The sequence below is a fragment of the Cynocephalus volans genome, chromosome 11 (genome assembly GCF_027409185.1).
Source record: "Cynocephalus volans isolate mCynVol1 chromosome 11, mCynVol1.pri, whole genome shotgun sequence".
NCBI lineage: Eukaryota > Metazoa > Chordata > Mammalia > Dermoptera > Cynocephalidae > Cynocephalus > Cynocephalus volans.
This window is the reverse complement of record NC_084470.1, coordinates 9,042,849-9,054,457: the sequence shown is the minus strand read 5'-3', so window position 1 is coordinate 9,054,457 and position 11,609 is coordinate 9,042,849. Positions and strand designations below refer to the sequence as shown.

Sequence of the window (11,609 nt, the reverse complement as noted above, 5' to 3'; positions counted from 1 at the left end):
TGGTGAGTATTAAAATATGTATGATGGATAGATGACAAGTGTTTAAGAACTAAGAACCAACTGATGATCTGAATAAATAAACTTGCGAAGGGGTAACTAAGTGTAGCCATAGGACAGGGACAGACTGCTTAGCTTTTCCTTTAAAAAAAATTTTTTTTCTTTTTATTTTAATTATTTAATTATTTATTTGTTTTTTACCTTTTCCTTTTTTTTTTTTTTTGCTTTTTTGGCGGCTGGCCGGTACCGGGATCCAAACCTGTGACCTTGGTGTAGTAACACTGCACTCTTGCTTAGCTTTCCTTTCCATCCATACCAAAATACAATGAACCATTTCGACTTTAATTATCCTGAGTATCAGTCTATAACTGAAGCAGAATCCTGCTAAGGCAAGAAACGAGATGTGAGGTCACTATATGGTTATGTTTGCAGCCCCACAGGTTTAGATATTAAGGCGAAAGTGGGTGAAGTACCAAAAAGGCAGCCCTCATTCAAACAAGGTTTCAAGGCCCCCGGCAAATCCTGAGATTTTCAGTCGTCCCTTTTGACATTCCACTGATAACCCGGACTGATTTAAGGCTTTCTTTTCTTTTTCTTTCTTTCTTTTTTTTAAAAAAATGAACTTCAGTTACCGAACCTCGAGACCGTGATTCCCAAGTGTGTTTTCAGGTTAAGATGGGGCCTCGACTCGGATGTACGTGAGACAAGTTAAGCTAACACCATCTCCGCACTCTTTTGCGGGGTGTCCCCTCTTTTCGCAGCTGTTCCAATGCTGAGACTTGGCTGAGGGCAGGCGATGGTGTGACCCAAGTCCAGAAGGCCACCCAGAGCATTATTCCTCTCGGTCTTCGGAGATTCTTGTTCCCGCGATGGCCTTTCACTGAAAAAGCAGGCAGTGCGGCATCTTTGGAGAGCCGGAGCCGGCACTCCGCAAGCAACAGGAACGACGGGAGTGCCACCACTGGGAGAGTCTCAAGCGACAGCAGTGGGAGGCGCACGAGCCCTCTCCTTTCTTTAACCCTCCTGCACACACAGTTCGACCCTATCCGGAAGCCCAGCGCTTCTTCATTACGCCACTTCCGGTGCGGTCGCCCGGCCCCTGACGGGAGCGAGCACGCTGGTGCGCGGCAACTTTGTTCCTGCCTCCCTTGACCACGCCACCATTCACCTCCGGCTTTCTCGGAGCGTGACGTGCGTGCGCGCTCCCGACCTTGCGTCAGGGCCGAGGGGAAAAGCCAAACGAGTGAGGCGAGAGGGAGGGGTAGGGGAGGTTAGGGCCCAGCCAGCCCTCCCTCCTCCTGACGAGGAGCGGAGAGGGAAGGGGAGGAGCGAGCCAGGGCCGGCCGTGCACAGCAGGAGCCTCCTCGTGGAGGAGGGAGCGAAGGAAAGGGGCGGCCCAGCCACCTCTGCTCGAGGCAGCGAAGGAAGAAGAAAATCAGGGCCCATACCCACCGCCTCAGACTCAGGAACGCCCCCGCCCCCATCTCCCCGGAAACAGCCCCCCGCCCAGCCCCGCATACTCGCTGGTCCCGTCGTGAGCCGCAGCCCGGCCGCCCCCGCCTCGCCCCGCCCCGCCGTCCGTCCCCGCGGGCTGACGAGTGCGCGAGGCCCTAGGCCGGGAGTTGTTGTCAGGCCCAGGCCACTTCCGAGGCGCCCGCGGCGTGTCGCCGCCACCATAGAAGGACGACGTCGACGCGAAGGGGGAGGTGGCGGAGGCGTGTTGTTGTCTCGCCCACTCCCTCCCTGAACTGGCACCCAACGTCAGGGCGCGATGGAGTGAAGCGGGGGCGAGGGTGGTACTTCCGCGTTGCGCTGCCGGAGCCTAGAGCTCGGCCGAGGCCGCTCCCCCACCCCCGGGGGCACTTGGAGGACTCCGGACTCCCCCGCAGGTCAGCGCCCGGCGCATCTGGTGTTTCTGCTGCCGAGGATAGGACGGCGAGCGCGATCGGGGGCTCAGCCGCCGGATTTCTGCTGCCTTCAGGCCTGGAGGCCGCTGCGTACCGCACTGTGACCTGGAAGCCAGGGACCCAAGTCCCGACCCGGATTATAGTGGCGCGTCTCCCGGCCGGCCCTGGTGCTCGGTGTCCCTCTGCCGCCGCCGTCGTTCCCGTTTCCGGCAGGCGACATGGCCAGGATCTGAGCCGGGACGAGGCCGCACCCGCGCCGCGCTCTGCGGCGGGCTCTAGGCGATGCCGAGCAGCTCGGACACGGCGCTGGGGGGAGGCGGGGGCCTGAGCTGGGCGGAGAAGAAGTTGGAGGAACGCCGCAAGCGGAGGCGATTCCTGTCCCCTCAGCAGCCGCCGCTGCTGTTGCCGCTCCTGCAGCCGCAGCTCCTGCAACCGCCACCGCCCCCGCCGCCTCTGCTCTTCCTGGCCGCTCCCGGCACGGCCGCCGCCGCAGCCGCCGCCGCCGCGGCCTCCTCCTCTTGCTTCAGCCCGGGGCCCCCTCTGGAGGTCAAGCAGCTGGCGAGAGGCAAGAGGCGCGCAGGAGGGCGGCAGAAGCGGCGCCGCGGGCTCCGCGCCGGGCAGAAGGCGGAGAAGCGTCGGGTCTTCTCGTTGCCCCAGCCGCAGCAGGACGGCGGTGGCGGTGCTAGTAGCGGCGGGGGTGTGACCCCGCTGGTGGAGTACGAGGATGTGAGCTCCCAGTCCGAGCAGGGGCTGCTGCTGGGGGCGGGCAGCGCGGCAACGGCGGCGACGGCTGCCGGGGGAACGGGGGGCAGCGGCGGGAGTCCGGCCTCCTCCTCCGGCACCCAGCGGCGCGGGGAGGGGTCCGAGCGCAGGCCCCGGCGGGACCGCCGCAGCAGCAGCGGCCGCAGCAAGGAGCGACACCGCGAGCACCGGCGGCGGGATGGGCAGCGCGGCGGCAGCGAGGCCTCCAAATCCCGCAGCCGCCACAGCCACAGCGGCGAGGAGCGGGCCGAGGCCGCCAAGAGCGGCAGCAGCAGCAGCAGCGGCGGCCGCCGGAAGAGCGTCTCGGCCACGTCCAGCAGCAGCAGCAGCCGCAAGGACCGAGACCTGAAGGCTCACCGGAGCCGGACTAAGTCGTCCAAGGAGCCGCCGTCGGCCTACAAGGAGCCGCCCAAGGCCTACCGGGAGGACAAGACCGAACCCAAGGCCTACAGGCGGCGGCAGCGGTCGCTGAGCCCGCTGGGAGGTCGGGACGACAGCCCGCTGTCCCACAGGGCCTCGCAGAGCCTGAGGAGCCGCAAGTCCCCCAGCCCGGCAGGAGGTGGCAGCAGCCCTTATTCTCGGCGGCTGCCGCGCTCCCCAAGCCCCTACAGCCGCCGCCGCTCCCCCAGCTACAGCCGCCACAGCTCCTACGAGCGGGGCGGCGACGTGTCCCCCAGCCCCTACAGCAGCAGCAGCTGGCGGCGCTCCCGCAGCCCCTACAGCCCTGTGCTCAGGTGAGTCCCGCTGTCGCAGTGGCTGTGGCTGCGCTGGTCAGATCCCCAGGAGTCAGGGAAAGCGGTGATTGGACTCCTCAAACCACCCCAGTCCACACCCGCGACTAGAGTACACAACCTGAGACGGGGCGACAAGTAGGGAGAGGCGTTTTCGCGCGCACAGTACACCTTTTATAGGGGGTCGGAGGGACAAAGCCACAGGGCGGACGGAGCTTTCTCCTAGCTCGGGCAGGGAAGGTTTCTGAGGGAGAGTTCAAAGTTTCACTCAGACTGGTAACAAGTTTCTTTTGACTATTCTTGGCTTTTCCGGCACAGTTAGTTTGGGTAAACTTAGAATGACTTAGTTGGTCATAACTTGGAAAGTTCTATGAAGAGGTTTCATTGTTGGAGATTTAGGAATGGACTGCAGCTCAGGGACTAATATTAGAAAGGGGAATCAGAATTAGGTGCTGATATCAGAGTTAGCTATGAGTTGTAAATGTTTCATGTGATTAATACAGTGATGGGAAAACAGCCTTTCTGTAAAGTTTATTTTTTTAATATGTGAAAAATGCTTATGTGGAAGCTGATAGTTCTAAATTCTGAAGATAAGGAAGATACCGATTTTGTGATATTCTTGTGTGGGGTAGTTCTCCATGATCTTTCAAAGTCATAAGTACAAAAAATGACAGGACTGTGGTTTCTCTGTTGGTTTGTGATGACACCCGGTTGCTAATAACATTATAAATCTAGTTGGTGTAACCCAGTGTATCCAAGTGAATTGCTTAGTACATTCCTACACTGTTATAAACCTGTACCTGCTTGTTTTAAAGTTAACTAGACCTTTAAATGTCAGGATCTTTGTTCAGAAATCTATTAAAAGTGTAATTTAATCTAGTGAAATTGGAGTAAAACTTTCATGTAGCAGCTTCGCCTTGCTTGTTATTTAATAGTAGTCTCCAAAAAACGTGTGTGCATGGACATATACTTATCCATTAAGCAAAGCCAATTAAAACCAACTTTCGAGTATTTTGAGATGTCTGGAAATTTTAGGTCTTATAATTTAGGGTACTCCAAAATGACATTTGGATGGCTGTTCTTTTTCTGTTGGTCATAGTTTTCAGTAATGCCAAGTGGATGCCGAGGACCTCTAAGTACATATATTAAGTGGAATCTCAATACGATAGATGTATGTGTAAAATTAGCAGATCTTATTAAAGTGTTGGCCTAGTAAATATTTGTAAAGATGTGATTAGAGCTCTGAGTGTGCGTTTGTCTTTAAACCAAAAGAGCTGTATACATCTCTTCATTGTTCCAGTGTTCAAGCACACTGAAAATGCTGGTTGAAGCCTTAGGAATATTGCCATTGAAAACTCATTCACCAGGTTTAACCTTTATATCTTGTAAGACTTTATATTTTACTTTTAATTATAATGTTTTAGGTTTGTCAAAAGGTTTGCATTTTTTGCAATTGAATTTGTTTTGCAAACCGATCAGGTTAAGTTTCAGGATTTTAGATAGCAATTTTAAGTGCGTGATGCAGTTTTAAGAATGGATTTTCTGTTTATCAGGGTTTTTAATTGCTGGATACCACAGTAAGGTCCTTTATTATGTAATAGTAGTATGTATTTTATGCATGTTCTATAGTAGTAGTATGTATGATTAGGGCTATTCATATTTAGCATATATATATTGATCTCATATGTCAGATACTGTTTTAGGAACTGGAATATAGCAGGGAAAAAAGACAGTCATTACCTTCATGGAGCTTGCATTCTACAGGAACCATTCATTCCTGAGTCTTTTATGGTGTTTATATTGACCACCAGTATTTCTGAAGGATTGGATTGGAAGATGCTTTAGAATATCTTGGCCAGCATTCTTGGCAGGTGGCTATTTGGTATGGGCGTGAATACATCTAGAGGTCGGAAGCGTGTTACTTTGAGGCAGCATGTTCCATAAGATTTGGGATTTGAGTTCTTATCCTGTTTTGCTTAGTTTCTCAGGAAGACCCTTGGAGACTCAGTTTCATGAACTATAACAGGGAAATACTTGTCTTTTTTTATGTATATATAATTTCAAGAAATTAAATGAAAATTTGTCTTTTGTAAAGTATACAGCCTTACAGAAATAAAGCAGATTGAATTATTGTTGAATGGCTTTGAACTGTTAGAATTCTTCATATTGAAACAGAAATCCACCTCCATGTAACTTCTACCCATTGCTCTGAGTATACCTTTGGAATGGTACGGATCATGCTTGTGTACTAGCACTTTGAAATGAAAAGACAGTTGTCATGTCTTCTGAGTCTTTTCTTCTCTAGGCCAAAAAACTCATTTTCCATAAGGTATGGTTTTCAGATTTTTCACATTATGTTATATCTAGTTTGTTAAATGTTCTGCTTAAAGTATGGGGCCCAGAATTAACAGCTAAAATAGTTGAATTAAAAACAACATTTTTGAATATAGCAAGTATATTGTTACTGTTTAGGAACAGTTAATTGAACTAACTTGTCCAGCTTAATGCAATTTTTATTTACTTTTAGGATTTAGTAATTGTGGTAGGTGGCCCATGTTCTTTAATGAATCAGCTGTTGGATTGTGAGCTCCAACACGGCAACTGGCCTGTCTTGTCTAACATTGTAGTCTTAGTGCTCAACACTGTTATCTGGCACAAGTAGACTCTTTTTTTGTTTGTTTGTTTTAATGGCTGGCTGGTACAGGGATGGAACCCTGGATCTTGGTGTTATCAGTACCATGCTCTAAGTAGCCAGGCCCCAAGTAGACTCTTAATAATTGTTGAATAGGTAAATGAAAGGATGATGGAGTTTACTGGACATAGAAAATATTATTGTGGCCCTGGATTACATGCTTTATTTAAGTATTTAATATAGACCATGTGTTACGCTGTAAGAAATAGGAGTGTGATCTTTTTTCAGTTCACATAGAGCTTATATATTAATGAATTGTCAGTGAAGATATTTTTAAGGAAATGCATACACATTCAAAATAGTATTGAAACTGTGGTATGAAGGTTTGTTTTGGTGTCATCTCCTAGAAAGAGTCTTCTCTATCCTAGTGACTTTTACTTCATAACCTGCTCTTTGCCTTCATTTGAATCTTCAGTCCTCACTCATTTCTTTTCATCAGTCCCTTCTTAGCTTTACTTTTCTCCCTGTATAACCTATTTACCATATATGCTTTACTGTTCCCCTCTTGGGGTATGGAAAGTCACATAATCTTGCTGATTCACCCTGTAATAAATGTGAGAGTGTAGTGAAAAGAGGGGCTGTTTAGGAGAGGGAGGAAATGGTACTGATTGTAGTGTTTTACTGTGTGCTAGGCATTGATGTATGTGTACTTAACGAACATTCCCCCCCAAAATTCATGCGGTAGTTGGAAACATTGCCATTGATGGATTGGGAAAGGGAAGCTCTAAAAAGTTAGGTGATTTGTTCCAAGGTCAGCTTGGCTTCAAACCCTAGGCTCATTCTAAAGTACATGCTGTTAATATTATGCTATATTGAACCTCACCTGGCATTCAAGGTAGCTGGCCATCTCGCTTAATGATCTGTTTAAAATTCAGCTCCTGATTGGGTATTTTGTGTTAATTTCTATTCCTTGGCCATTTTTCCAGCATTTTAAAGACTTTTTTTTTTTTTTTTAAAAGATGACCGGTAAGGGGATCTTAACCCTTGACTTGGTGTTGTCAGCACCACGCTCACCCAGTGAGCAAACCGGCCATCCCTATATGGGATCCGAACCCGTGGCCTTGGTGATATTAGCACCGCACTCTCCCAAGTGAGCCACAGGCCGGCCCAGCATTTTAAAGATTTTTAAAAACCAATTCTAATGATTCTTTCAGCTCATTTATTTTTATTAATTTGTAGTTTTTATGAACAATCGAGATTTAAATCTTGTGGATGACTTTTCTACTTTGTCTTTAGAAAGATTGAATAAAAGCATTTCTTGAAGATAAAAATGAAAAAAAAAATTTCTTTAAGCCATTAGTAACACTTAGTTATTGATGGTGGTTTTGTAGTGAGATGTGTTGATCTGAGTTACCGAAGTCAGATTGGTTACAATCAGTGCAATAAATTGTTAATCACCAAGAAGCAACAGAAGCCTTCATTATGGAATAATATCAAGAACCTGAGAATCTGAAAAAAATGAGTAGACCCTCTATAAGTAACTGAAATGATCTAATGTTCACTTGCCTATTATATGGGGTACTTCTGTTTTGGATTATTTACTGTTTTGTCCTGAAAACTAGTGTTCAGAAATACATAAAATGAAGATATTCCTGGATGGAAAAAAAGAGCTATCACTCTTAAAATGCTGCTGACTTGATACGTACTTAATGGAAATAAACCATAAATGTCCTTAGGTGAATGGAATTCTTAAAATGCTTTTAAAAAGCGTCAAAAATACTGGGTACTAAAATAAGTGTGGAAATACAGAAGGGGATGGAAATTTAGGTGAATTGTCTTAAGTCTCCAAAGCTGTAATCATTCCTTTATTCTCAGGATGGCCTTGTGTTTTTTCTGCTTCTCTGTCCAAACTTTACCTGACATTTACATCTACTCAGTCCTTACCACATTTCTTTCCTGTAACAGTAATTTTTATTCCCTCCTTTCTATTTCTAGCATCCTTGTTCAGACCATCATTTTTAATTTCTTAGACTTCCTGTTACCATTACCATTCTTCTCAGTTCATCCATTTTTTTCTTCACACTTCATTCTTTATCGGGCAAGTTTCCTTAAAGTCTTTAGATCATTTCACTCCCATCAGATAGAATTAAGTCTAAACTTTCTAATGCATCGGTTAATGTCTTTTATGATCTGGCCTCATTTTATCAAAATTCTGTTTTCAGAGGCACTTTTTTTTCATTTTCTTTTTACACTTGCTATTCTTTTAGTTCGAAATGGTAAGCCCTCTTTTTCCTCCTCTCTGCCTCCAGTTTTACATTCACAACCCAGCTCAAATCACACCATCTGGAAACCTTTCTTCATTCATCTAGGAAAAAATTAATTCTTTTTCTTATGTTCCCACAGCACCTTGCTTTATTTTTGTTATAGAGCTTTTAAGAATTCTATTTAATATTCTAATGAGCTGGTTGACTGCATTTGTGTTTTACCTACTAGATTATAAGCTCCTAGAGGACAAATTCCAAAGAGTATTTAGTAGTGGTTTAATTTAAATGCATTTTTCTCCATGGATTAGTGCAAACTGGTCTGCATAGATAGCAATTGTATCTCTAAGTTTGCTTGCTATTTTAGTTCACATAGATTCCAGGGGAAGTAATTGTTTTGATTTATAAGGAGGGAATTTAGCAACCTACCCCTTTTAGCTGCTACTTTACTGGAATGAGTAGAGGATGCTGGGAGTCACTTTACTGTGAATAGAATAAATTCAGACCTAGTGTTTATATTTGCTCTGTGTTGTACTTATCAAGATAAATGATCTGTTTTTCTTGGTAAGTTTGAATTAATCTTTAGGGTGGAAATTTTCTGAGCAGACTGTATGTCAAGCTTAGTTCTCAACTCTGAAAAATTGTAGGTACAAGGGTGCTTCAAAAAGTTCATGGAGGGGCCGAGCCCGTGGCGCACTTGGGAGAGTGCGGCGCTGGGAGTGCAGCGACGCTCCCGCGGCGGGTTCGGATCCTATGTAGGACTGGCCAGTGCACTCACTGGCTGAGTGTCAGTCACAAAAACAGACAAAAAAAAAAAAAAAAAAAAAAAAAGTTCATGGAAAATAGAATTAAAACATAATGCGAGTACATATACAAAATAGAATACTACTCAGCTATTTTTAAAAAATGATATCCTATTGTTTGCAGTAACATCGATGGAACTAGAAGCCATCGTGTTAAGTGAAGTAAATCAGGCTGAAGAAGACAAATACCACATGATATCACTCATGTGAAATCTGAAAAAAAGAAAAAATGGTTCTCACAGAAGTAGAAAGTAGAGTAATGGTTACCAGAGGTAGGGAGGAGGTGGGGAAGTGGAGGTACAAAACTATACTATCTATCCTAAGTGAATCATTGTGCAGTATGTTTATATATTGAAACAATATACTGTACCCCACAAATAGTGCAAGTAAATGTTAAAATATTTTGAATTAAAAAAAAGATGAGTTTTTTCATGAACTTTTTGAGATACCCTCATGTTTCTGAAAAATCAGTTGAAAATGAATGTTGATTATTCATATTTAAGATAATTTTAATCTTTTCCCTTATTCTGTGTTTTTCTGTGAATATCATTTTTGTTGTTATTTTCAGTTTTGGCTGGCTTTGTTTTATATAGAGAAATTTAAATGCTTTGAAGAGGGTGTTGGAAACAAAAATACCAAGCTACGATCAGAAGCATTACTTGTTTGCATTGGTTTTGTTCCTTGAGTTTCTGTACATCTAAATTGTGGGTGAGTCCAATGTTCTTAATATATTTGAAAAATGAAATGGATGTAAATTAGAGGATAAAATATAGGTAAAAACTGGAATTTACATAAGATGGAAATGAAAAGGGTAGTAAGAGGAACTGAAAGTGGTAAATAGGCTGCATGCCTCCCCACTTTTAGGTTTCTGCATTTTCAGTTGCATAGGGGCACTTTCACTGGGATGCTTTATTGACGCTCCACACTCAGTTTATCTCATTAGATTGTTTCATCTCTCAGAGTCATTTCTTTTTCTGATGTTGCTCTTTATTATTTTTCACCTGTTTGGAAATGTAACAGAGGCTCATGGTAGAAATTTTGTTAGCACAGAAAGGTGTAAGAGATTAAAAATCCTCCTAAGTTCAACTGCCTGACTTGATAACTCTTGATATTTTGACGAATATTGTTTTAGACTTTATGCATATATATACAGGAACATACGATTTTACATAAATTGGGAACATATTACAATGCTAGTTTGTACCCTCTACATCGTAGATCTTATTAGCTCCTAGTATTCTTTTGTATGGGTGTAGCACAGATTGGCCAAATCCACTTTGATGGACTCATAGTTTTCGTATTTTTTATTTTTGCTGTGTGTATGTGTCTATAGCAAATACATTTTTTTTGTGCATTTATCCCATTGTCTCCTCTAGATTGGATTTCTGGGGGGGGTAAAGTTGTTGATTCAGATATGTATACACATTTGTAATTTTTGATACACTGTTGAATTACCTGTCAGAAGGCTTTTACCAGTTTACCTTTCCCAACAGTGTGGGGGTGTCAATTTTTTCAGTCTCACCAACACTTGGAGTAGTCCAATATTCCATTGTTGTTTTTCTTTGTATTTCTTTGACATCTACTAATGCTCAATATACTTTCGTCTGTTTATTAGGTGTTCTAATTTCTTTTTGTTTGTTTTGTTGTAATTTCTTGGTTTATTTTTCTGTATGTGGTTTTTCTTATTACCTTGTAAAAGCTATTTGTGTATTAGAGATACTGACTTTTTTTGTGGTATCAGCACTTTTTTTTATGAGTTTGTCTTTGTCTTTTAACCTTATTTATTTAATGTTTTGTTTTGAGTAGTTTTGGTTTGTGCAAGTGCACTTGTGTTCTTGTTTTAAGTGGCAGTAGTTTCTCCCAGGTACCCAGTGTCAAAACTTTAGAAATTCTTATCTCTTCTCTCTCTCTCTCTCTCTCTCTCTCGTTCTAATGAATTGCTTGTTCTATAAGTCCTTTTGCAGTGGTCTTTAGTACACCCTTGTTTATTTTGGAAACTCCCTAGTTTAGGGCCTTAATTGTTGGGCCTTGTTTTTGGACTTCTCTTCTGAGCCCTTCCTGTTTTGTGCATTCAGATTAATCTTAAAATACTACTTTGATTCTATCATTTTTCTGTAAAATGTAGATTTTTATTTTTTAAAAGATGACCAGTAAGGGGATCTTAACTCTTGACTTGGTGTTGTCAGCACCATGCTCACCCAGTGAGCAAACCAGCCATCCCTATATGGGATCTGAACCCATGGCCTTGGTGTTATCAGTACCACACTCTCCTGAGTGAGCCACAGGCTGGCCCCTTCTGTAAAATATTTGCAGAACCAAATTCTTTTTAAAATTTTTTGATTTTTCTTGACAAATAATTGTATATATTTATGGGGTACAATGTGATGCTTTGATATATGTTTACATTGTAGAGTGATTAAATCAAGATATTTCAGAAATCTGTCACCTCACAGATTTTTTTTGTGGTGAAAACACTTAAAATCTACGTCTACTCTTTCAGCAATTTTGAAATTACA

The 11,609-nt window shown here is 43.9% G+C and overlaps 1 protein-coding gene across 5 annotated transcripts in view; it reads left to right on the top strand.

The window, feature by feature from the left end:
• The first annotated feature begins 1,323 nt into the window (after positions 1-1,323).
• CDK13 (cyclin dependent kinase 13) overlaps positions 1,324-11,609 on the top strand; it is a 106,586-nt gene continuing 96,300 nt past the window's right edge. For all 5 annotated transcript variants that reach the window (XM_063113904.1, XM_063113901.1, XM_063113900.1 and 2 more), the window contains exon 1: positions 1,324-3,400. In XM_063113904.1, the coding sequence (XP_062969974.1) occupies positions 2,187-3,400 (1,214 nt within the window). In that variant the 5' untranslated portion in view covers positions 1,324-2,186. The remainder of the gene's footprint in view (positions 3,401-11,609) is intronic.